The sequence below is a fragment of the Macaca nemestrina genome, chromosome 10, assembly GCF_043159975.1.
Source record: "Macaca nemestrina isolate mMacNem1 chromosome 10, mMacNem.hap1, whole genome shotgun sequence".
Classification (NCBI taxonomy): domain Eukaryota; kingdom Metazoa; phylum Chordata; class Mammalia; order Primates; family Cercopithecidae; genus Macaca; species Macaca nemestrina.
In genome coordinates this window covers 11,966,672-11,993,587 of record NC_092134.1, presented here as the reverse complement: position 1 = coordinate 11,993,587, position 26,916 = coordinate 11,966,672, and the positions used below count along the sequence as shown (strand labels likewise).

The following is a 26,916-nucleotide window of genomic DNA, read 5'->3' as shown; positions in this document are numbered from 1 at the left end:
CTGTTGGAAACCAGAGCAAACCAGAATCAGGGACTCCTTGTTATCTTTAGACCACTAATATGTCATTATAATACTAAAATTCTCATCCATAAAAGAAAATTGCTATTTTCTTTTTTCTTTTTTTTTTCTTTTTTTGAGACAGTCTCACTCTGTTGCCCAGGCTGGAGTGCAGTGGTGCAATCTTGGCTCACTGCAACCTCCACATTCTGGGTTCAAGTGATTCTCCTGTCTCAGCCTCCCGAGTAGCTGGGATTACAGGTGTGTGCCGCCACACCTGGCTCATCTTTGTAGAAAATTGTCATTTTCTAAACATGCATCCGGTGAAGAGACCTGTTTATGATTTGCACATCTAAAGTTCCTCCCTGCACAAACATACAAACCTCCCCGCCCCATATCTAACTCCTTAAAATTCCCCAGCTACCCCCAATTTGGGGAGGAGGAGGTGTCTCTGGAGCAAGCGGTCATTCCTTCTCCTTCTCTGGCCAAAGAATAAATCCCGCTTGGCTTCCCCCCGCCCACCCCCCAATTTGTGTGTTCTTTCTTTGCAACTGATACAAAGTAGGGAAAGGAGTCAGTTTACCCATGACAGTTCTATCACATTTTAAATAGTTACACACCTTTGTAAATCTGTAAAGTTTGAGTACATTTTCCTGTCTTCTCTGACCTCCCCTAAAAGAGCAGCCAATTGTTTAAAGATCCTATTTGGAGAAATTTCTTTCTCCCCTGATTTAAATGCTTTTATTACACACTAAGTTCCTACTCTTTTTTTTTTTTTTTTTTCTTTTTTTCCATTATTGCATACAGAGTCTCACTCTGTGGCCCAGGCTGGAGTACAGTAACATAATCTTGGCTCAATGTAGCCTTGACCTTCCGGGGTGAAGTGATCCTCCCACTTCAGCCTTTCGACAAGCCGGAACTACAGTTGTACGCTCCCACAACTGGCTAATTTTTTTTTATTTTTTTTGTAGAGACAGGGTTTTGCCATGTTGCCCAGGCTGGCCCCGAACTTCTGGGCTCAAGCAATCCTCCTGCCTTGGCCTCCCAAAGTGCTGAGACTATAGGTGTAAGCCACCGCACCCGGCCTGCACCTATCTTTGTGTTTAATACTTGACTCCACTCTGTTCCAATAATGTATCTGTCAGTACCCTTACTAGAGCTGCTTTAATTACACAGCTTTACCATCACTCTTAATATCTCCTTGGCCACCGGCTTACTTGTGAAGTGTTCATCCTGTGGCCTCTGGGGACTCACTGTCTCCCGGCTTTCCTCTCCTCCTTACTCTGCCTCCGCTTGGTCTCCTTGGTGTTGGTGTCCTTCAGGGATCTGTCTTCGGTCCTCCTCCATATCACTGTGCCCTCTCCCTGGGCAGATCCCTGGCTCCACTCTTGCCCCTTTCGCCCATTTTCCATGGTGCAGCCAGAGTGCTCTGACTGAGCTGCAAATGAGATCATGCCACACCCGTTTATAAACCCATCTATTGTTCTCAGAGTAAATTCCAGACAGACTCCTTAACACCAGCACCTATGGCTGGGCGAGATTCAGGTGCAAGTAGTTTGTTTCGGAGGTGAGCCAGGAAGAGGAGTGGGGAAGTGAGACCCGGAAGGGAAGGCAGCCAACACAGGAAACATTAAAGAGCAGGTCACCAGGCTGGACGTAGTGGCTCACACCTGTAATCCCGGCACTTTGGGAGGCTGAGGCGAGTGGGTCACCTGAGGTCGGCAGTTCTAGACCAGCCTGGGCAACATAGTGAAACCCCAACTCTACTAAAAATACAAAAATTAGCCGGGAGTGGTGGCACGTGCCTGTAGTCCCTGCTACTCGGGAGGCTGAGGCAAGAGAAGCACTTGAACCCAGGAGGCAGAGGTTGCAGTGAGCCATGATTGCACCACTGCACTCCAGCCTGGGCCACAGAGCAAGCCTCTATCTCAAAAAAATAAATAAAATTAATAAATTATTTAAAGAGCCGGTCATGGCTGTGGGCGTCTGGGCTCAGTCCCCCTCAGGCCCTCTGGAGACGGCCTAGACGTGTATCAGAGTTGTCCCACCTTGGGGAGGAATTGGGGTATTTAACCAGCAGTCCCTCAGCCTTGGAGCCTCTATTCTCTGAGAGTCACATTCTCTCTCTCTCTCTCCTCCCTCTCTCTCTCTCTCTCCCAATCACCTTCCTTTTTTTCCTCCCTCCCTTCTCCCCTCACGGACGCTGGCCCTTGACGCCATATTTGATTATAGCCCCACCCACAGCTATAGCTGATTGGACCAGGGATAAACAATTAGGCCAATCAGAGTCATTTCTCTTGAGTCCTTGAGTTCTGGAACTGGCTGGGCAGGGGGTCTGGGCTTGCATTTGAACTGCGGAACTTAACTTGGAGAGCATTGCGGAACCACGTGCCCTGGGAGAAACAGAGGAAGTCCGTGTTTAGAGACTCGCAGTGGGCACACAGAGAGACAAAGAGAGGCGGGCTTCAGACAAACTGAAAGAGCAATCTCGGCACAGGACGGTTTAGTTTCTGATTCTATTAATAGGTTCTCATAAGGTTGGGCACATTTCCTGCACTGGCAGTCTGTCAGATAAGTGTTTCCTAAAAAAAAAAAAAAAAAAAAAAAAAAAAGGCCTCCCTTTCCTGCTGAAGAATGTCACTTGATTTTCTGTAAATTGTAAACACACCCACACACTCACACAACTAAGAAATCCACCATTCAATCCCCAATTTTTTTTTTTTTTTTGTGGTAACTTTACATTGTTTCCATCACGAGGTCAGAACATTTCATTGCTGCTGTGAGACTCTCCAGAGTTCTCATTAAAGAGTTCAAGACAGTGGCCGTTCCGTTAGCCTCGATCTCTGAGTGATTACAGAGAGCAGAGCCTTCTGGGAGACCCATGATGGACATAGAGTGTGAGTGAGAATTAATTCATCACTGCTATAAGCCATGAGATACTGAGAGTGCTTTGTTATTGCAGCATAACCTGTCCTATCGTAATAGAATCATAAAAAGTGCTGAGAAACAATTTGCTGGACATGGGACCCAGGAAAGTCATGGAAACCAAGGGGAAAAAACTAGTCCAAGATGCAGAAAGTGGCCAGTGATGTTGAATGCATCCAAGAGATCAAGTAAAATAAGGAATAAAATATATCCACCGAGTCTGGCAACTGAGAAGTCTTTGGTAACCTCGTTGAGAACAGAATCCGTGGAGTGGTGGAGGTGGCAGTGGTGAAATAGCGGACAAGGGCTGAAGGAGTGGAGAGGGGAGAGCATGAGGGACCAGTGCAAGAGTGCAGCAGAAAGACAAGAAAACAGGCCGGGTGTAGTGGCTCACGCCTGTAATCCCAACACTTTGGTAGGCTAAGGCAGGCAGATCGCTTGTGACCAGAAGTTCGAGACCAACCTAGCCAACATGGTGAAACCCCATCTCTACTAAAAACACAAAAATTAGCCGAGTGTGGCGGTGCATGGCTGTAATTGCAGATACTCAGGAGGGTGAGGCACAAGAATCGCTTGAACCCAGGAGGCAGGGGTTGCAGTGACCCAAAATCTTGCCACTGCACTACAACCTGAGCAACAGAGGGAGACTCCATCTCAAAGAAAAAAAAAAAAAAAAGGAGAAAAGAAAAGAAAAAGAAAAAAGAAGAAAGACAAGAAAATAGATGTCTTTGAGTGGTAGCAAGAGCAACGCTGAAGTGATTTGCCTATTCTGGACATTTCCTATAAATGGAGTCATAAAAGATGTATCCTTTTGTGTCTGGCTTCTTTCACTTAGCGTAATGTTTTCAAGGTTCATCCATATTGGAGCATGGGTCAGTGTTTCATTCCTTTTCATGACTGAATAATATTCGCTTATATGGACTTTTGTCCTTTTGTGTATCCATCCATCAGTGGATGGACATTTGACTTGTCTGCCTGTTCACTGCTATATCTACTATTCCCGGTGCTCTTGGGAATAAGTGAATGAATGAGTGAATGAATAGCATAAACAGAGCTGTCCAAGGTCACAGAGCTGGTAAAATGTGAAGCCAGGATTGGAAGCCAGGCCATTAGTCCCCTAGAGCCTATGTTCTAAGCATCAGGCTTTACCTACGAATCCCCTCTTTTTACAGATGAAGATGGCCGTATCACTCAGATTCCCGGCGGGAAAGCAATGGCATACTCAGGTGGGGTAACTAATGATGGAACCATCTACAAAGGTGTGGACAGAGTTAAGAAAAAGCAATAGGGGATAGTGAGCTGCCTGGGGCTGGCAAGAGTGGGGAGCCCTTACCACTCTCAGGACTAAAGGAGGGAGTGGTGCCCAGAAGCCCCGCCTATATGCAACTGAGAAGGGCAGGGCCAGGGAGTCACGTCCATCCTCACTGCTCTCCAGTCTCCTGAACTGGAAGCCAGAGGGTGAGGGGAACCCTGATGCAGTTTGTATGGGTGGGAAAGTACGATAAGTTTAGACTGAAAAACTAAAAATCTACCCGGCCACTTAGCAGGCTGGAATAACAGAAATAGATCAAGCCAGCTGTAAAGACAACAGGGAACAGTATTTCTCTGTAGCTGTCAAGTGATAATACAACCCAGCATCTTTGAGTGACTGCTGAAACATTGTCCTTTAAAATCAGACATCTTCAGAAACTTTGCTGTTTGAAATTACATGACCAAGACTGAAATATTCCAATTTTGCCTGGAGGATTTAAGTCATCTTGACACAGGGAAGCAGCCTCAATTTACAACTCAGGAGCAGAGCTTCAGATAAAGAGTTTCTGGACACATTTGACATTTATCTTAGCTATGTTGCTTCCTAGGAAGCAGGGCCCTGGGTCCTCTTTGCAATCCAGACTTGACGTTGACTGCTTTGTACAAACCTGTTGTGCTCGTAGTCTATCAAAACATGGCTTCATTTAGATTTTATCTAAACTCCACTTTCCTCGGAATCCTATAATAAATCGCTGTCTCCCTTTGTTTGGTGATGTGCTGTAGCTCTTCTGGTGGGTGGTGTCCCTCACTGAATAGGTCAATAAACCTAACTTTGTTGGACTGCCACTGTGTCCCTGGTGATCTTCAGCTGATTCAGGTCTAGGTCATGGGTTGACCTTCCGGGGTGCAGAGCAGGGTGGAGAGTAACTCAGAGGGTCAAGCACAAAAGATCTGGCAGAAAAATAAAGCCCCTCCACCCCCACCACGCCTACCCCTGCAAATCTGATGTCCCCCACCAACTGCAGACCAGAGTATTATAAGGGGCGGCGGAAGAAGAGAGGGAGATCTTCATTTACTCAGAGCTCCTATACATCAGGGGCTGAATAAAGGGTTGTAGAAATGAATGAATCAATCTCTGAGTGGGGCTTCAGGCAATGGAAAGATCTCAGCCCTTTTCTGAGGCACAATGGAAGCTCCGGGTCTTGTGACATTTGCACGGCTACCCCTTTCTTCCAACAGAAATGAAAACCAAAAAAGTGAAAGGAAAGGGGGGAAAGAGAGAATTCTAAAAATGCCCATCCTCTGAACACCATCTTTGTGTAGGCATCTGGGGGAGGCCAGCTGGGGCGAGGTCATCTGCCAGCCAGGCCCGTAGGACTTGGCTCTTCTTGTTTATCGCAGCCGCATCTGGGGCAACTGCCAGGGCCCGCCCCAACTCTGCAGTCATTGGAGGAGCTTGAAGTTAAAGGCTCCTGCTAAAAATCAGTACGTTTCATTTTGCAGTTACTGGGAGGGGGCTTGCTGTGGCCCCATCAGGAAGAGTAGAGCTCTGGTCCAGCTCCGCGCAGGGACGGAGCCTGTCACCATGCCAGCCTGCTGCAGCTGCAGTGATGTTTTCCAGTATGAGACGACCAAAGTCACTCGGATCCAGAGCATGAATTATGGCACCATTAAGTGGTTCTTCCACGTGATCGTCTTTTCCTATGTTAGGTAAGTGGGATGTGAGGAGGATCCAGATCTCTGCAGTGGCCGACAGCACAGAAAGCCCCAGGGGGCAGCTTCAGGTGCACAGTCTGAATCTCATATGGTTTTCGAATCTGAGACGTGCTCTCAGCAAGCTGGGCGGGAGGGAGGAAGCAGCAGCAGCAGGCAAGAGGAAACGGTGCCAGGCTGCAGCAGAAGGAAGCCACGGAACGGGCAGGATTCCTGTCTGCTCTACTCCAGGCCCGCCAGGGCGAGCAGGGCAGGGCACGCCTGGGGAAGGTGGGAAAGCGCAGGGCAACACCCTGGATCCCCAGGAGGAGGCGAGGATCTCAGGGCACACCTGGTGATCATGCTGGCATCTGAGTCACCGTGCTTGGGAGGAATAGCACCAGGCTTGAAAATGTATTATAACTTTAGGTCTTCACCAATATCAGGAAGGCCCTGATTTTTGGTTTTTGTTTTTTCTAAAAGAAACTTACTGAGATATAGTTTATACACCATACAATTTACCCATTTAAAGCGTACCATTTGATGATTTTCAGATTATTCACAGAGTTGTGCAGCCATCCCCACAATCAATTTTCATCGACTCAAAAGGAATCCCACACTCCTTGGCCATAATTTCCAACACTGTTCCTCCTCCTTCCCACCCATCAGTTTACTTTCTGCCTGTATGGATTTGCCGATTCTGGACATTTCATATAAAGGGAATCACACAGCCTTTGTGCCTGGCTGTTTGCACTTCGCATGTTTTCAATGCTCATCTATGTTGTAGCCTGTGTTGATACTTCATTCAATTTTTTTTTAAGAGACGGGGTCTCACTATGTGGTCTAGGCTGGCCTCAAACTCCTGGACTCAAGTGATCTGCCTGCCTCGGCCTCCCAAAGTGTCAGGATTACAGGCGTGAGCCATTGCACCTGGCTGATACTTCATTCCTTTTTATGGCTGAGTAATATTCCATTGCATGGATAGACCACTTTTATCTATCCATTCATCCACTGATGGACATTGGGGTTGTGTCCTTTTTTGGCTATTATGAATAATGCCACGCGAACATTTGTGTACAAGGTTTTACACATATATTCTCCTTTCTCTTGATTATGTACCTAAGAATAAAATTGCTGGGTCATACGTTAACTATGCTTCACCTTTGGGGGAAATGTGGAGCTGAATTTCACAGCAGCTGCAGTTTTTTACATCCCCATCAGCAGAGTATGAGAGGTCCAGTTTCTCCACATCCTCACCAATGCTTGTTATCATCTGTCTTTTTGGGTTTTGTTGCTGTTGTTTTGTTTTTGTTTTTGAGATGAAGTCTTGCTCTGTTGCCCAGGCTGGAGTGCAGTGGCGTAGTCTCAGCTCACTGCAACCTTCACCTCCCCGGTTCAAGCGATTATCCTGCCTCACCCTCCCAAGTAGCTGGGATTACAGGTGTGCGTCACCACTCCTGGCTAATTTTGGTATTTTTAGTAGAGACGTGGTTTCGCCATGTTGGCCAGGCTGGTCTTGAACTCCTGACCTCAAGTGATCCGCCCACCTTGGCCTCCCAAAGTGCTAGGATTACAGGCGTGAGCCACCACGCCTGGCCAGTTGTCTGTCTTTTTTATTATAGCCATGCTAGTGGGTGTGAAGTGGTAGTTCACTGTGGTTGTGATTTGAATTTCCCTGATGGTGAGTGCCTCTTATTTCCTGTGCTGATTGATAATGATGATGGAGGCAACTTTTATCTATAGACAGTGGCAGTGTAGTTTACTAAGAGTTAGGGTAACTTTTTTCATAATACTGGCTATGTCTTCTGGGCCAAGTCATTAATTTCTCAGAGCCTCAGTTTCTGCATCTGGTCGTAGGGTTGTGACAACCAAAAAAAAAAAAAAAAGGCATGAGTAGCCCTTATCATGATGACTGACATAGGATAACAGCTGGTATCTATTTTTAAAAATAATCTTTCTGAGTCCGGGAGCGGTGGCTCACACCTGTAATCCCAACACTTTGGGAGGCTGAGGCGGGTGGATCATGAAGTCAGGAGTTTGAGACCAGCCTGGCCAATATGGTGAAACCCCGTCTCTACTAAAAATACAAAAATTAGCGGGGCATGGTAGCGGGCGCCTGTAATCCCAGTTACTCAGGAAGCTGAGGCAGGAGAATCGCTTGAACCCGGAGGCGGAGGTTGAAGTGAGCCGAGGTCGAGCCACTGCACTCCAGTGTGGGTGACAGAGCAAGACTCCATCTCAAAGTAATAATAATAATAATCTTTTTGATTATATAATATATATGTATATAAAATACACGTATGTATTTTTATATACATCCTCTGCTCTGACCCTCAAAGTAATCACGTCCAAGTTCAGCATTTGAGATCTGGAAATGTGGATTCAAAAATCCTTCACTTCTTTGAGCCTTGGTTTCATCATCTGTAAAACAGGGAGCATTGTTGATAGGAATATTAAATGAACTAATAAATGCAAAGCTGTTTGAGAAATATATGGCATATAGCAATCCCTGATTAAGTGTTAGTTCTTACTATTAATAATGCTATTATTAGGATTATTATTATTTGATTCATATGTTTACCATTCAACAAATATTGAATGGTAAACATATATGCTGGGTCGGGCATGGTGGCCCATGCCTGTAATTCCAGCACTTGGGGAGGCCAAGACGGACAGGTCACTTGAGGTCAGGAGTTTGAGACCAGCCTGGCCAACGTGGTGGAAACCCCATCTGTATTAAAAATACAAAAATTAGCCAGGCATGGTGGTGGGCGCCTGTAATCCCAGCTACTTGGGAGACTGAGGCAGGATAATCGCTTGAACCCAGGAAGCGGAGGTTGCAATGAGCTGAGATTGCACCACTGCACTCCAACCTGAGCCACAGAGCAAGACTCTGTCTCAAAACATATATATGTAATATATATAAAAATAGTATTTTTAGTGGAAACAGGGTTTTGCCATTTCTAGTAATTATATATATATTTAATATATATTTATATATTTTTATATATTTATATATAGTTATATATTTATTTATATTTTTATATATTTGTGTATATATATATATGTGCTGAAATCTAAAATAAGACATATTACTTAAACCAGCTATCATATGACCAATGGTAAAGAGCATAATTAGTAAATGCCCCCTTCTGCATTAATACATAGATTGCATGTCACACTTTCATGTAGCAGGTGATGGGACTTCCTGACATTCTTGGGTTCAGCATACAGTCTTTATTTCTTTCTCTTTTAGAGACAGGGTCTCATTGTGTCGCCCTAGGCTGGAGTGCAGTGGCATGATCACAGCTCACCACAGCCTCAACTTCTCAGGCTCAAGTGACCTTCCGCCTCATCCTCCCAAGTAGCGGGAACCATAGGCACACGCCATGATGTCTAATTTTTTATCTGTTTTGTAGAGATGGGTGTCTCCGTATGTTGCTCAGGCTGGTCTCAAACTCCTGGCCTCAAGTGATCCTCCTGCTTTGGCCTCCCAAAGTGCTGGGATTATAGGCATGAGCCACTGTGTCGGGCCAGCAATTCCTTTTTCCTTTTTTTTTTGAGATGAGGGCTCACTCTGTCACCTAGGCTGTAGTGCAGTGGTACGATCTCAGCTCACTGCAACCTACGCCTCCCAGGCCCAAGCAATCCTCCCACCTCAGCCTCTCAAGTAGCTGGGACTACAGGTGTACACCACCACGCCCAGCTAATTTTTTGTATTTTTGGTAGAGAGAGTTTCACCATAGTTGTCCAGGCTGGTCTTGAACTTCTGAGCTCAAGCAATCCACCCGCCTTGGCCTCCTAAAGTGCTGGGATTACAGGTGTGAGCCACCATGCCCAGCCTTCAATTTCTTAAAAGTAGATTATTGTATAATAAGAAATTTTCTAAAAAGAGATTACTATGAGAACACCTTGTAATGATAAATATTTTTCTTTCACATGGTGAAATCATAACTTACATGTATTTAACTCCCTCAGATTCAGTGATACATGTTCCATGGGGACATGGAGAGAGAGAACAATATAAATAATGCAATGATTCAGCAACCGGGTTCCCTGGAGTAGGTGTGAGACGGGATATTGGCATCTGGGGTTCCCTCCATCAATCTCTGTTCCCACATGCTTTTTAGCGAGCATCTTGCTGCTCTACTTATTAATCTGGGTACATATTTTTCAGCCATGTGACCCCTAAAATAAGTCAACTCCTTCATCTTCACCTGGAGCAAAACTGTCAAAACAGCAACTTGTTCTAGAGCTGGAGGCAAAATTGGCTCCAGCGGACCCACTGGGAAGTGGGAGGCATTTGCTATGCTTTGTGGACAATTTAAGGGTTTAAAAGGCCATTTTGATGAGCCATGATTTTCATCTTAAGTGCCAACTTTAGAAGATAACCTTCACCGGCCAGGTGCGGTGGCTCACGCCTGTAATCCCAGCACTTTAGGAGGCCGAGGCGGGCAGATCACGAGGTCAGGAGATCGAGACCATCCTGGCTAACACGGTGAAACCCCGTCTCTACTAAAAATACAAAAAATTAGCCGGGCATGGTGGTGGGCACCTGTAGTCCCAGCTACTCAGGAGGCTGAGGCAGGAGAATGGCATAAACCTGGGAGGCAGAGCTTGCAGTGAGCCGAGATCGCGCCACTGCACTCCAGCCTGGGCGACTGAGTGAGACTCCATCTCAAAAAAAAAAAAAAAAAAAAAAAAAAAAGAAGAAGATAACCTTCACATAAACTACTGTTTATATTTTAAAATATAAAATGGAAGAAAAAACTATCACCAGCTTTGCTTTTTCCCTCTTGGTTAATGGACTATCTATTAACATCTCACTAAATGGCCAAATGGAGTCTCACAGTACAGTTTGGGAAATGCTGCCTTAAGTTGCACTGTGAAGCCTTAACTTCATGTAACCATGACTTAGCCATCTGTGAAATGGGTAGACCCATGGGGCATAGGAATTGGGGAATGTAGTTTGCATCAAGTAGGACCGGTGTGGACCATAGGTGGAAATCCAGACAGGCTCGAGCAATGTTCAGGACACAGCAGCAAGTGACATGTTCTGACCAGGTGTTCCTACTGGGGCTGGAAGGACTAAGAGCCAGGATAAGGAGACAGGGCCTCAGTTACTGAAAATAGGATACAAAGCAGGGACTGGTTATGGGGGAAATTAACCGAGAGGCTGTTCAGCTTCTCTTATTCTCACAACCAAGTTCAGATCTGGAGTCAAAGGCAGGGATGCAGCTACAAGAGGAGTTTGTGTTGGAGGTCTGTGTAGATAGCATGCTAAGCAGGTCTGTGTCGGCCAGGATCGTTTGGGCAGTAAGAGACAGAAACCCAACTTATGTTAACCACAAAGCCTCAAAGGGGAATTTATTGGATCATGTAACTGGGCAGTTGAAGAGATGGTGCAATCCTCGAACATGAATGAAGATAAGAGTTCAAACTATGTCATCAGGACGGCTCCCTCTCCCTACATCCTGGCTCCATTTGCTTCTATTTGGCTTCCTTCTTGAACAGCTCTCTATGTAGCAAGATATCCTCACATTCTCTTCTTTTAACAACCTTAGAGGAGTAAACAAGTCTTTCTTGATAGCTGTGCTAGGGAAGTCCCAGGAAAGACTCTGATTGATCAGATGTGAGTTACAGATCCATCCCTGAATCAATCACTGTGGCCATGGCCAAGGTGTCATCCGATTGGCCGGCCTGGGTCACATGCTGGCTCCCGTGGCAGGAAGTAGGTAGAAGACAAGGGAGCCGTGTGAGCCCTACCTGAACCACATCCAGTGGATTTTCCTTAGGAAGGAAGATTCTGTTACCAGACAAAATGGGAAAAGGAAGTGGGGAGGGTAGGCAGACAAAAATCAGTGATCCATTACAAGGTCTTTCCAAAAACCAGAAATTAGGGATTTCTGAAATCTACTTCTGTAGTCCTGGCTTGTCTCAGCCCTGCAGCTGGGCTGTGGAGACTCTATCTGGGCAATTGCTGAGCTCCTATTCTTACGTTGGCCCCTTCCTCCGTCCCACCAGGAGCCCTGCTCCTCATCTTGGACGTGCTGCTTGGCCTACGGAGGCTGCCAGCTCACCTTGGTACTTTACTACTATTTGGTTTCTTTGACCACCAAGCTGTTGCTTAAACCAAGCCGCCTATGATGGCACCACCTTGGAGAATTCTTTTTTATTTTTATTTTTTATTTTTTGAGACAGGTTATCACTCTGTTTACCGAGACTGGAATGCAGTGGTATGATCTTGGCTCACTGCAGCCTCGACCTCCCGGGCTCAGATGATTTTCCCACCTCAGTCTCCCCAGTAGCTGGGACTATGGGTGCATGCCACTACACCCAGCTAATTTTGTATTTTTAGTAGAGATGGGGTTTCAACATGTGGGCCAGGCTGATCTCGAACTCCTGACCTCAGGTGATCTGCCCACCTCGGCCTCTCAAAGTGCTGAAATTACAGGCATGAGCTACCGCACCCGGCTGGAGAATTCTTTCGATTTTATTCTGAGTGGGTTGAGAAGCCATGGGAAGACTTCAAGCAAAGGAATAAACGATGGTTGCATTCTCTTTGGAGGATTTCCCTCTTCCCTGGAGACCAGTCCTCTCAGAAGCTTTTCCAATGGCCACAGAAGACTAAGGAAGATTGAGAGAGGCACAGAAAACAATTCCACTTGGAGCTGCTGCTTCTCCACTGCCCAGTCAGCCTCCACTGGCGCCAACAGTGAGCCTGTGCTGTCATTCTTGGTCCCAGGCTGGCTGTCGCCATGGAGATGGTGCTGCTAGGCTAGTTTGTGGCTGTTAAAATGGAGATCCTGGCCGAACACCTGTTTCCCAGCGAGTGGCCACAAAGCTGTGAGTCTGGGCCTCCTCCAGCTGAGTCGAAGCGAGCCCAGCACAGAGGCCAGGGAGGCACCAGGCGCCAGGAGCAGCAAATCCAAATCCATCCCAAGCATGGCTCCTCTGACCATCTTTTTTTTTTTTTTTTTGAGACAAGAGTCTCCCTGTGTCACCCAGACTGGAGTGCAGTGGCACAATCTTGGCTCATTGCAACTCCCACCTCCTGAGTTCAAGCGATTCTCCTGCCTCAGCCTCCCTAATAGGGACTACAAGCACGCACCACCACACCCAGATAATTTTTGTATTTTTAGTGAGATGGGGTTCTGCCATGTTGGCTAGGCTGGTCTTGAACTCCTGGCCTCAAGTGAGCCTCCCGCCTTGACTTCCCAAAATGCTGAGATTACAGGTGTGAGCCACCCTTGCCCGGCCTGCCCTTGACCGTCTTCAGAGAAGTAGAAGCAGGAGGTCTGCCACATTCTCATCCAAACCCTGACACCTGGGTGATGTGCTAGAGCTTGAGGGGGAGGGTCAGAGATAACCCAGTTCGGGAAGTGACCCCGTAGGAGGAGAAGAATCCAACCACGTGACACACAGTATGAAGAGAACAGTAAATGCAAAGATCTGGAAACACAAGAGGAACAGCAAGGACGGCATGTCCCTGAACCTGGGGAGAGAGGAGGGAGCAGCCAGAGCTGAGGGCAGGTTGGCTGAAGAGTTGCAATTTGATTTTCAGTGCCATGGGAAGCCACTGAAAAGTGTTATGCAGAGAAGTGAAAGCATCTGACTCATGTTTCCAGAAGCCTTATGGGTCACTATGCAGAGCATAGAGTGTGGTGGGACAAGAATGATGGTGAGGGACCAGTGAGAAGATTCCTGGAGTCACCAGATGTGAGGAGACAGAGGCTTGGGCTAAAATGGGATGGCAGAGCTGGAGACAGGTGGACAAAGCCGGGATGTATTTCGGAGGCAGAACCGACAGATTTGCTAGGAGGTGAAAGATGACTCTGGGTTCCTGAGGTACGATGATGCCTTTTACCAACTTGAAGAAGACCAAGGAGAGGCTTGAGGACTAACATGGCGCTGTGAAGGAGGCCAGGCAAAGGTGGAGACTGCCGTGAGCTGTGGCTCGGTGACAGACAGACCCTGTCTTAAAATATTTATGTAATAAAAACTAATAATAAATAAAGGACCAGGCGCGGTGGCTCAAGCCTGTAATCCCAACACTTTGAGAGGCTGAGGCAGGCGGATCATCTGAGGTTAGAAGTTCCAGACCAGCCTGGCCAACATGGCGAAATCCTGCCTCTACTAAAAATACAAAAATTAGCCAGGCATGGCCGGGCGCGGTGGCTCACACTTGTAATCCTGGCACTTTGGGAGGCTGAGGTGGGCGGATCACGAGGTCGGGAGATCGAGACCATCCTGGCTAACATGGTGAAACCCCATCTCTACTAAAAATACAAAAAAATTAGCCGGTCGTGGTGGCAGGGGCCTATAGTCCCAGCTATATTCGGGAGGCTGAGGAAGGAGAATGGCGTGAACCCGGGAGGCGGAGCTTGCAGTGAGCCGAGATCACGCCACAGCACTCCAGCCTGGGCGACAGAGTGAGACTCCGTCTCAAAAAAAAAAAATTAGCCAGGCATGGTGGCACACGCCTGTAATCCCAGCTACTTGGGAGGCTGAGGCAGGAGAATTACTTGAACCCGGCAGGCAGAGGTTGCAGTGAGCCTAAATCGCACCACTGCACTGCCACCTGGGCAACAGAGCAAGACCCTATCTCAAAAATAAATACATAAACAAATAAATAAATAAATAAATAAAGGATATCAGACAAGCAATTAAAACACCTGCCTACTACCATCTATCCGCATCCTTTTTTTCATGTCTAACACCAAAACACCAAAATAGCTGGAAGCACATCATCTCAAAAGATAAGCATGGTTCTTTCAAATGAATGGTTGTAGCCTTACAAAAAGCTGCCGCCGTGTCTGATTTTCTTGTTTCGAGGGGTAATGATGGAGGCTTCTCTCCTGCACCCACAGGCCTCTGGGGATGCCACCCCAGCCCAGCCTCCTACCCTGGACTGGAGCCTCCCAGCCCCTCTGCGTGGGTAGCACAGTGTTGGGAAGAGGAAGGAATAGTTTGTCTGGCTTTTTCACAGGCCCACAGCTGGCCGGTGCAGTGGCAGAGAAAGCCGGGCTGGGGAAGCCAGCAGGGGCCGGATCATGGAGCGCCTTAAGCTGCATCCCGCAGGCACTAGAAAGCATGGAGAGCTGTCCCCTTAGTCCCCAGCATCTTATTAGAAAATATTCAAACATACAGAAAACAGGAAGGGTTCTATGCTCATATTTTCATTTTAGAAAGATCATTCTGCTTGAAATATAGCACCTACTGAGTACTGCTGAGGACTTAGCATGTGCTGGGTCTGTTCTTAGCATGTGAAATGTATTGGCCTATTTGATCCTCCTGCATAATCCTGGAAGACTGGTTGTGGGAGTGGGTGATCATGACCTGAACAGCCTGACCATGTTTAGGGAATGCTCTGTGTTATGAGTTCCACCCCCCCAATCCATGTTACAGCTGAATGTCCCAGCTTCCCTTGCAGCCGGGACACAACAGGAGACCTGAGCTTTCCAAACATAATAACACAGGATGCTGGGCGTGTGCAGATTTCAAATTCAGGAATGGAGAGAAGTACTGCTCTTTGACCCATACAATAGGGGATCCCCTTCCTTGGACCCTGCCTTAGAGGGCCCCACTCCCACTGCACACTGTGAGCTGCCCTATGGAATAAGGGGTGTCTGAGGCTGGATTAGTTTCTATTTGTTACACAGCAGTGGAAACTAACATAGTCCCACAAGCCTAAACCAAGGTGCCAGCGGGCTGAGTTCCCGTCTGGAGACTCTGGGGAAAATTCACTTCCAACCCCATTTTTGTTGTTGGCAAAATTCAATGCCTTGAGGCTGCAGGACTGGGCTCTGCTCCTCGCTGGCTGTCAGCCTGGGGCCACTCTCAGATTCTGAAGTCCTCCCATATTTCCCGCCACGTGGTCCCCTCTGTCTGCAAGCCTACTATGACACAATGCATTGTTCTCATGCTTCAAAGCTCTGACTTCTCTCCTGGGACAAGTAGAATACTCTCTGGTTTTAAGGGGCTCATGTGATTGGGTCAGGTCAACTCTACCATACCATGGAGGCTCGCCATCTTGCCCAGGCTGGTCTTGAACACCAGGGCTCACGTGATCCTCCTGCCTCAGCCTCCCAAAGTGCTGGGATTACAGGCGGGAGCTGCTGTGCCCAGCCAAGGCCAGCATCTTCAGACCTCTCTGCCCTGTTTTCATATGGCCTTCTCCTCTTTGTATGTGTCAAATCTCCTTCTGCCTGTCTCTTATAAGGACGTGTGTAATGGCATTTAGGGCGTACCTGGATGACACGAGGTCCTCTCACCATCTCAAAATCGTTAACTTTGGCCGGGTGCAGTGGCTCATGCCTGTAATCTCAGCACTTTGGGAGGCTGAGGCAGGCAGATCACTTGAGGTCGGAAGTTTGAGACCAGCCTGGCCAGCATGGTGAAACCCTATCTCTACTAAAAATATAAAAGTTAGCTGGGCATGTGCCTGTAGTCCCAGCTACTCAGGAGGCTGAGGCAAAAGAATCGCTAGAACCTGGGAGGCAGAGAGTGCAGTGAGCCAAGATTATGCCACTGCACTCCAGCCTGGGGGACAGAGCGAGACTTCATCTCAAAAAGAAAAAAAAAGATGGCTGGGCATGGTGGCTCACACCTGTAATCCCAGCACTTTGGGAGGCCCACCCAGGTGGGCAGATCACTTGGGGTCAGGAGTTCATTCGAGACCAGCCTGGCCAACATGGTGAAGGTCTATCTCTACTAAAAAAAAAAAAAAAAATTACCCAGACGTGGTGGCAGGTGCCTGTAATCCCAGCTACTTGGCAGGCCGAGGCAGGAGAATCACTTAAACCTAGGAGGCGGAGGGTGCAGTGAGCTGAAATCACTCTGCTGCACTCCAGCCTGGGCGACAGGTGAAACTCTGTCTCAAAAAAAAAAATTAGCCAGGCATGGTGCTGCATGCCTGTAGTCCCAGCTACTGGGAAGGCTGAGGTGGAGGGATTGCTTGATCCTGGGAGGGTGAGGCTGAAGTGAGCTGTGTTTGTGCCACTGTAGTCCAGCCTGGGTGACAGAGCGAGACCCTATCTCAAAAAAAAATAGTATCAGTCAGGCACGATGGCTCACATCTGTAATCCCAGAACTCTGGGAGACCGAGGTGGGTGGATCACCTGAGGTCAGGAGTTCGAGACCAGCCTGACCAACATGGTGAAACCCCGTCTCTACTAAAAATACAAAAATTAGCTGGGTATGGTCGGGGCACCTGTAATCCCAGCTACTCGGGAGGCTGAGGCAGGAGAATTGCTTGAACTCAGGAGGCGGAGGTTGCAGTGAGCCGAGGTCACGCCATTGCACTCCAGCCTGGTGGCAGAGCGAGGCTCCATCTCAAAAAAAAAAAAAAAGTCTCTTTTTACAACTTTTTTGAGGTATAAGTTACATATCATAAAATCGTCTGTTTTAAATATGCATTTCAATGACTTTTAGTAAATTTACCAAGTTGTGCAACCATCATCACAATCCAGTTTCAGAACGTTTCATCAGCCCAGTAAGAGTCTTCACATCCATTAACAGTCACTCCCCACCGTGGTTGCTCAACCCAGGTAACCATGAATCTACTCTCTGCCTCTGGAGATTTGTCTTTTCTGGACAATCTTTCTTCTTAAACTCAGCAGAGTGAATTCTGTTGTTTAGAACTAGAAACCCTGCCCAATAGAATACTAATATCCTCTTGTTTTGCGGGGGAGACGGAGTCTCGCTCTGTCGCCCAGGCTGGAGTGCAGTGGTATGATCACACCTCACTTCAACCTCCACCTCCCGGATTCAAGCGATTCTCCTACCTCAGCTTCCTGAGTAGCTGGGATTACAGATGTGCACCAACACACCTGGCTAATTTTTGTATTTTCAGTAGAGATGGGATCTCACCATGTTGGCCAAGCTGGTTTTGAACTCCTGACCTCCAACGAGCCACCCGCCTTGGCCTCCCAAAGTTCTGGGATTACAGGCGTGAGCCACTGCACCCAGCCCTAATATCCTCTTATTACAGAAGAAGAAACAATGACTCAGAAAGGTTAAGTCACTTGCCCAAGGTCGTGTAGCCAGTAAACGGTAGAGCTGAAATTGAACCTCACTCCAGAGTCATGCTCTCACTAAAGTATTGCAGTGTGGAGAGTGGAGGGGACAGGGTGAGACTGGAGGAACGGAGGCCATTTAGGTGACTATTGGGATGTCCAGATCTGAGAGCTGATGGTGACCTGGACTGAGGAGGTGATAGAGGCAGAAGAGAGAAGTAGGTGAATTTGAGCAATATTAGGAAGTGAAACAGTAGGATTTGGCAACTGAACGGGTGGGTGGACAAGAGGGAGAGGAGGAGTCAAGGAATGTGCCATGCTTCTGGCTTGGGCAACTGATGGGTGCTGGAATAGCTTGCTGGGGTAGGAAATGCAGGAGAAACAGCCAATTTGGTGTGGAAGATGAGGTCAGAACTGAAGGCATTGAGTTTGAGGTGTCTATGGAATGTACAATGGAGATGTTGAATGGGTGGTTGGATATATAAATCTGGAGCTGAGATGTAGGTTTCTATATCACCAGCATATAGATGGCAACCAGAACCCTGGAAGAAGCTGCAACCGACCAGCAAGAGACGTAGATGAGAAAGCAAAAGGGCCTAGAACACGCCCCCGAGGAGTGCTAACCTTTAAGGGGTGGGAGCACAGAAATCCCCAAAAGATTCTAAGAAGGGTAGCCACAGAGATCCAATGAAAGTCAGGCACAAGTGGATTCCTGCAAGCTAAGGGAAGGAGGTGAGGGAAGTGGGGCATGGTCACAGTCAGTGTCAACTGCTGCTGAGAATTCCAGCACGATCAGGTCCGTCGTGTATCTATTGGATTTAGTGACAATGACGTTGTTGTTTACTTGGCAAGAGAGGCTTTAGAGAAGGGATGGGGGTGGGAGCCAGACTGGAATGGGTAGAGGAGTGAGTGAATTGAGATGCGGAAGTGGATGTGATGACTCACCCTTTCTTTTTCTTTTCTTTTTTTTTAAAGTTATTTGAGACGCAGTCTTTCTCTGTTGCCCAGGCTGGAGTGCAATGGTGTGACCTCCACTCACCGCAACCTCCGCCTCCCGGGTTCAAGCGATTCTCCTGCCTCAGCCCTCCAAGTAACTGGGATTACATGTGCCACCACACCAGCTAATTTTTTGTATTTTTAGTAGAGACGGGGTTTCACCATGTTGGCCAGGCTGGTCTCAAACTCCTGACCTCGTGATCCACCTGCCTCAGCCTCCCAAAGTGCTGGGATTACAGGTGTGAGTCAACGCACCCGGCCTGGTGACTCACTCTTTCAAGGGACTTGGCTATAAAGAAAGGAGGCATGGAGTGGTGGTAGGAGGGATTAAGCTGGGGAGGGGAGGCATTTTTAAGAGGAGAAATGATGTTTAAATGCAGATGGAAATGGGACAGGAGAGAAAGGGAAGTTGATGGGGTAAATGAAAATTATCTTCATCATCTTCCTCACCATCACCAGCAGCAACCACAAGGAAAGTTTGTTCTGCTCTGGGACTGCCCTGTTAGACATTTCTTCCTTATACTGAACCACAGTCTAGCTCCCTGTAACTTTCGCCTTTGGTTAGAGTTCTGCCTTGCGTCCCTCTTCTACTCTTCAAATGGCTGCACACTGCTACTGTGTCTCTCCTCTTCTTCAAACTCACAGCCCCCATCCTATGGGCCATGTGCTCCCAGCCTGGCTACCAGACCCTCTACTGTCCCAGCCAAGTTCACATGACAGTCCTCTTATTTGTCAAGCCCCTCTTTTTTTTTTTTTTTCTTTTTGAGATGGAGTCTCACTCTGTCGCCCAGGCTGGAGGGCATGGCGCGATCTCGGCTCACTGCAACCTCTGCCTCCTGGTTTCAAGCGATTCTCCTGCCTCAGCCTCCCGAATGCTGGGATTACAGGCACACATCGCCATGCCTGGTTATTTTTTGTATTTTTAGTAGAGACGGGGTTTCACCATGTTGGCCAGGCTGGTCTTGAACTCCTGACCTCCAGTGATCCGCCTGCCTCAGCTTCCCAAAGTGCTGGAATTACAGGCGTGAGCCACTGAGCTGGGCCAAGCCCCTCTGAAGAGGCAGTGTGCACACTCTTGCTTTGCTGATAGAAGCATGAAATGGTTCAAGCTTTTGTGATTTGGGAAAATGAACTCAAATATAAAATGTGCACACCCTTTGACCCAGAAGTTGTCCTATGGACTTAATGCCTCAGGTGTGAGAAGAAGCTTGTGCAGGGACTCCTGGCAACATGAATGCGGGGTGAACAGACAGTAAACACCGTGGTTAGGAGCACAGCATGAGTGCCTGTCCCTGAGATCAGGCACAGGACAAGGATGCCCACGTTTACCACTGCTGTTAAACATTGTACTGGAAGTTCTAGCCAGAGCAATTAGGCAAGAAAAAGCAATAATAGGCATCCAAATGGGAAAGGATGAAGTAAAACTATCTTTAGTTACAGGTGGCACCATCCCATATAGGGAGAATTCCAAAGAATTCACAAGAAAACTGTTAGAGCAAAGAAACCACTGCAGTCAAGTTGCAAGGAACAAGATCAACACACAAAAATTAATTGTGTGGTGTTTTTTTTACACCAGCAATGAACATTTGAAAAGGATGTTGGAAAAAGAATTCCATTTACTGTAGCATTTAAGAAAGCTGAGGCTGCGAAGCCACGTGGCTGTGTTTGGAGCTGGTGCTGCTATTTACTACGTGGCCTTGGACAAGCTTCTCACTTCATTCATTCCACAGTTTATTTAGCTATCAGGTGGGGGTAATACTAGTACCTTCCTTAGAGAGTTGGGGTTTTTTTGTTTGTTTGTTTTTGGTTTTGCTTTCGTTTTTGGTGGGGGAAGAGTAAGGATTGCAAGAGTTAATATATGTTAGCAAAATGGACTTAGAAGAGTGGTTGGCATATGGTAAGGACTATATTAGGGTTACCAAAAATGTTTATAATTGGGAAAATTGAACAAAGGTTCCAGTAATTATCCATCCCTGAAGGCTGGTTGGCAAATTATCACAATGTACCTTTTAGCTTGAACCGTATGGAACTGCCTATATTCTATAGCTATGGCCTACAAAACGCAAAATGGGCAGTTTTGTTTGTTTGTTTTTGAGACAGTCTCACTCTGTCACCAGGCTGAAGTGCAGTGGCACAATCTTGGCTCACTGCAACTTCTGCCTCCCGGGTTCAAGCAATTCTCCTGCCTCAGCCTCCCAAGTAGCTGGGATTACAGGTGTGCACCCCCATGCCCAGCTAATTTTTGTATTTTTAGTAGAGATGGGGTTTCCACCATGTTGGCCAGGCTGGTCTTGAACTCCTGGCCTCAAGTGATCTGCCTTTCTCGGCCTCCCAGAGTTCTGGGATTACAGGCGTCAGCCACCGCACCCAGTCAAAATGGGCCGTTTCATATGTTCAATCTCAACACTAGGATACTCTTTAGCTACTGAGAATGACTGTGTATCACAGATCTATCTTTATCACAGATAGATCTTTACTGTCATAGAAAGAATTAATAACGTATTGTTGAGTAAAAAGAACAAGTTACAAAACAGCCTGCAGCCATGTTTGTAACATCAGTATATCTACTCATGTGTCTAGGTGTGGACATCAAGAGATATCTAGAAGACACTCCCATTGCCTATGGGAATGACTTGTACTGGGATCTTTCTATTTATTTATTTATTTAGAGACAGAGTCTTGCTCTGTCATCCAGGCTGGAGTGCAATGGCATAATCTTGGCTCACTGCAACCTCCGCCTCCCAGGTTCAAACGATTCTCCCACCTCAGCCTCCCAAGTAGCTGGGATTATAGGCGCTCACCACCGCACCTGGCTAATTTTTGCATTTTTAGTGGTTTCGCCATGTTGCCCAGGCTGGTCTCAAACTCTTGATCTCAAATGATCCACCTGCCTCAGCCTCCCAAAGTGCTGGAGTTACAGGCGTGAGTCACTGCACCTAGCTGTGATCTTAACTTACATTTTTTCTTTTTAACCCTTGATTTTTACCCTGTTAGACTGACTTTAGGAATCTGACCCCCAAAACTGCAAAAGAATAAATTAGTGTTGTTGAAAGCCACTAAGTTTGTGGTAATTTGTTAGAGCAACAACCAGAAACTAATACAATCAGGATTTAACTTGCCTTGGGGGTGCTGGCTCCCCCCAACTTTCTTCTCAGAGCATCTCTTGGGTCCTCGCCCCTTGCTGAGCCCCCACCATGGTCAGGTGGACCAGCGATGGACCTGATCAGATTCTCCTCTTGGGATTTTAGATAAGAGATGCAGAGGCTGCACACCAAGCTTCTCTGTGCCGCACTGCAGGCACAGTGCCTGGTGCTACCGTTCTTTAGGGGTCCATGAAGATGTTTGTTTGCCTGGGTTAGGCGTGAACTAAGAGATACAAGGGATACACTTTAGGGGTTCAGCCCTCTGATGTTACCTTTGCTCTGGAAGCCCAGGGGCTGTCAGGCGGAGAGGAACTTTGCTGAAAGGCAGGTCATCCCTGCAGAGCTTGAAGAACAATCTAACTGTGCTGGCATGGGGCCCATCCCACCTACGATGCCAGTGTAAGTCTGTGACAGTCACTCATGTTCAGAGCATGTGGACTGAGGCTCTGAAGAACGACTTTATGATGGGCACCTTCATCTCCATTTGGTGGGTCCAGAGCAAGCAGCCTGAGGGTCCCATGGGCCCAACCTCACCCTCCATCCTTATTTCCCTGCCACTCCATGGCTCCTCCTCAGCAAGACATGCCTGTGAATGCTCCTTGATGGCTGTATTAGTTTGTTCTCATGCTGCCAATAAAGACATACCCAAGACCGGGTAATTTATAAAGAAAAGAGGTTTAATGGGCCCACAGTTCCACATGGCCGGGGGGGCCTCACAATCATGGCAGAGGGCAAAAGGCATGTCTTACATGGTGGCAGGCAAAAAGCGAATGAGAGCCAAGCAAAAGAAGAAACCTCTTATAAAACTATCGGATCCCATGAGATTTATTAACTACCATGAGAACAGTATGGGGGAAACCGCCCCATGATTCAGTGATCTCCCACCAGGCCCCTCCCACAACACATGGAAATTATGGGAGCTACAATTCAAGATGAGATTTGGGTGGGGACACAGCCAAACCAGAGCCAGCCAATGGCCCTGGCTTCCCTCCCATTAGCTCTCTTCTACTTCCCAGGATCTTTCCAGCTTTGTTCTTCGTCTTCTTTTTTAGAGACTGAAGTCTCACTGTGTTGCCTAGGTTTGTCTTGAACTCCCGGGCTCAAGGGATCCTCCTACCTTGGTCTAACAAGTAGCTGCGACTATGTGCGCACACCACCACCCCCCACCCCACAACTTACCCATCCTCCCCAGCCCAGTGAAATCCCTAGGTTCTTCACACTCCTGTTAGCTCCAGGCACCAGCGGCTTTGCCTGCTACAGAATGAATAACATTATAGCCTCTTAGAGCAAAAAGGTCATGGGGATTGGGGAGGCTGGGAGTTCTCTCTTCATTCAGAGATTAAACCAACCACCGGGAGGGGTGACATGGCTTGCCTTAGTCACCAAGCAAGGTTGGGAGAGTATTTCTGGGATTGTCATTAGCACTTTCTTTCCAAAAGGAGGACACCACAAACTCACTTTCATGATCACGGTATCCCCCCGACAGGTAAAGTGTGCAAATTCACTTTCATTCCCTTTTTGTCTTTGATGCAGCTCTGAAGTATTTTAATTTTTAAAATTTACATGTTCATTATGACACAGAGACAGGTTTTCTGTTTAGGAGAGGGCCTGATTCCATTAAGGATGATCGATCATATGTTGCCTGTTCTGGAATGAACATGAGAGATCAGAATTGAGCTTCCCAAATGGTGGGTCACATGACCGAGTGTTGTTCCAGGAGAACACTGCAACATCCAGTATGAGAGCGCTGCACACACCATGTGTGTGTTGGGATGCTGGGCTGAAATGTATTATTGAGCAAGTGTTATCATATTTGTCTATGGAATTCTATTTAATAGCTCTATCTCATATGTGCTGATTGGGTCTCAAATCTGGATCTCTTACCCCAACATCTTTCTTGAAAATCCTTCTTTTTAAACAAGTGTTGGCCGTGTGCAGTGGCTCATACCTGTAATCCCAACACTTTGGGAGGCCAAGGTGGGTGGATCACCTGAGGTCAGGAGTTCAAGAGCACCCTGACCAACATGGGGAAACCCTGTCTCTACTAAAAATACAAAAATTACTGGGCATGATGGTGGGTGCCTGTGATCCCAGCTACTTGGGAAGCTGAGGCAGGAGAATCGCTTGAACCTGGGAAGCAGAGGTTGCAGTGAGCCGAGATTGCACCATTGCACTCCAGCCTGGGCAACAGAGTGAGACTCCATCTCAAATAAGTAATAAATAAACGTTATAGAAATACCAAAATATACTGTGAATAATATAACACCCACGTACCACCATCCAAGTTAAGAAATAAAGCATTACTAATCCAGTTTTGCTCCCTGCAAACTCATCCTTCATCCCATTCTCTTTCCTTTTGTTTTATAAACATCCTACTGGGAGGATCACTTGAGCCCAGGAGTTTGCGGCTGTAGTGTGCTAACTGCACCTGTGAAATGGCCACTGTGTTCCAGCATAGGTAACATAGCAAGACTCCATCTCTAAACAAAATCCTTTTTTTTTTTTTTCTTTTTGAGATGGAGTCTCACTCTATCACCCAGGCTGGAGTGCAGTGGTGCCATCTCGGCTCACTGCAACCTCCATCTCCCGGGTTCCTGCCTCAGCCTCCGGAGTAGCTGGGACTACAGGCACATGCCACCACAACTGACTAATTTTTGTATTTTTAGTAGAGATGGGGTTTTGCCATGTTGGCCAGGTTGGTTTCGAACCCAGGGTCTCAGATGATCCACCTGCCTCAGCCTCCCAAAGTGCTGGGATTACAGGCATCAGCCACCATGCCCGGCCTAAAAGAAATCCTGAATTTGACATTTGTGCCACCACACCCAGCAAATTTTTGTTCTTTGTTTTTTGTTTTGTTTTGTTTTGTTTTTTGAGACGGAGCTTCGCTCTTGTCGCCCAGGCTGGAGTGCAGTGGCACGATCTCAGCTCACTGGAACCTCCATCTCCCAGGTTCAAGCGATTCTCCTGCCTCAGCCTCCCGAGTAGGTGGGATTACAGGCTCACGCCACCGTACCCAGCTAATTTTTATTTTTAGTAGAGACGAGTTTTCACCATATTGGCCAGGATGGCCTCGAACTCCTGACCTCAGGTGATCCACCCACCTCGGCCTCCCAAAGTTCTGGGATTACAGGCGTGAGCCACTGTGCCTGGCCCAAAGCATCTCATTGTATAAATCCAACAATTTATTTATCCATTCGTTGTTTGAGTACATTTAGGTTATTTCCTGCTTTCCCTCTTACAAGCAATGCTGCAGAAACATTCTGGCCCCTAGCTCCTCCGGCACTGTACAAGAGTTTCCCTAGGGCACATACATAAGAGTTGTATTGCTGGGTCATGGGGAATGCTCTTCTTCAAATGTACTTGCTATTGTCAAACCTGAGCTGTCTTTTCAGGAGCCTACTAGTGGTTCTCAGCCCTGGCTATGCATTAGAATCACTTGGGAACTTTTAAAAAATATGTGGGTATCTGGATAACTCCCCTAACCCATGGAATCATAGTCTCCAGGGATGGGACTGGGGACCTGCAATTTTGAAAGCTCCCTGGGTGGTTACACAGCCAAGGTGGAGAACAGCTGGGACTGAGTCTTGGCCTACTCTGTCTCAGCTTCCCAAGGTCAGCTTATCTTAGACTTGCTAATATCACTCAGCAGCTGGGCAGAGAGAAGGGACTAAATAAGTAAAGTCTGAATGAGTAAACAAAACATTTAAAACGAACCCTTTAGGGCTGGGTGCGGTGGCTCATGCCTGTAATCCCAGCACTTTGGGAGGCCAAGGTGGGTGTATCACTTGAGGTTAGACATTCAAGACCAGCCTGACCAACATGGTGAAACCTTGTCTCTACTAAAAATAGAAAAATTAGCCAGACGTGGTGGTTCACACCTGTAATCCCAGCACTTTGGGAGGCTGTGGTGGGTGGATTACTTGAGGTTGGGCATTCAAGACCAGCCTGACCAACATGGCAAAACCTTGTCTCTACTAAAAATACAAAAATTAGCCAAGTGTGGTGGTGTGCGCCTGTAATCCCAGCTACTCAGGAGGCTAAGGCAGGAGAATCACTTCAGCCTGGGAGGCAGAGGTTGCAGTGAGCTGAGATGGTGCCACTGCACTCCAGCCTGGGCTACAGAGCAAGACTCCATCTCAAAAAAACAATAACACAAACCCTTTAGGCTGGGTGCGGTGGCGAATGCCGGTAATCCCGGTAACTATCTCCTACTGTTGTGAGGGTTAAAGGAGATGGTGCATGTAGAGCGCTTGGCACTTATGAAGTGCTCAAGAAAGAGCAGCTCCTGCAGCCTGGTGCAGTGGCCCACACCTGTAACCACAACGTGTTGGGAGGCTGAGGCAGGAGAATTACTTGAGGCCAAGAGTTCGAGACCAGCCTGGGCAACATAAAGAGACCACCCCCACCACCGCCCCTCTCTATAAAAAATAATAAAAACTAGCTGAATGTGGTGGTACATACCTGTAGTTCCAGCTACTCAGGAGGCTGAGGTGGGAGGATCAACTTGAGCTCGGGAGTTGGAGGCTGCAGTGAGCTCCACGCCACTGCACGCCAGCCTGGGTGACAGAGCAAGGCCCTTTCTCTGGAATAAAAAAAAAAAAGAGAGGCTGGGCGCAGTGTCTCACGCCTGTAATCCCAGCTATTTGGGAGGCTGAGGCAGGAGAATTACTTGAACCTGGGAGGTGGAAGTTGCAGTGAGCCGAGATCCTACCATCACACTCCAGTCTGGGCAACAAGAGCAAAACTCTGTCTCAAAAAAAAAAAAAAAAGAGAGAGAGAGAGTAGTTGCCATTTTTAATGTTATTGATAAAGCAGGTAGGTGTTTCTGAAAATGCACCAGACACTGTCTTAGACTGGAAGGTGCTGATGTGTTACTGAACCTCCAGACAAAGCTG

At 47.4% G+C, this 26,916-nt stretch overlaps 1 protein-coding gene and 1 long non-coding RNA gene across 4 annotated transcripts in view; one reads left to right on the top strand and one right to left on the bottom strand.

The window, feature by feature from the left end:
- Nucleotides 1-5,611: 5,611 nt before the first annotated feature.
- LOC105494577 (purinergic receptor P2X 7) overlaps nucleotides 5,612-26,916 on the top strand; it is a 58,540-nt gene continuing 37,235 nt past the window's right edge. For 2 of the 3 annotated variants that reach the window (XM_071070956.1, XM_024796879.2), the window contains exon 1: nucleotides 5,663-5,883. In XM_071070956.1, coding sequence (XP_070927057.1) covers nucleotides 5,759-5,883 — 125 coding nt within the window. In that variant the 5' untranslated portion in view covers nucleotides 5,663-5,758. Of the gene's footprint in view, nucleotides 5,884-26,916 lie in introns of all 3 variants that reach the window. The other variant, XM_011763124.3, reaches the window with a different exon arrangement.
- The window catches only part of LOC105494582 (uncharacterized), a 62,235-nt gene continuing 57,307 nt past the window's right edge, over nucleotides 21,989-26,916 (bottom strand). Inside the window, exons 3-4 of the long non-coding RNA XR_011608735.1 lie at nucleotides 26,483-26,603; nucleotides 21,989-23,801 (exon numbers count right to left, since the gene is read on the bottom strand). This is a non-coding gene — a long non-coding RNA (uncharacterized lncRNA). The remainder of the gene's footprint in view (nucleotides 23,802-26,482; nucleotides 26,604-26,916) is intronic.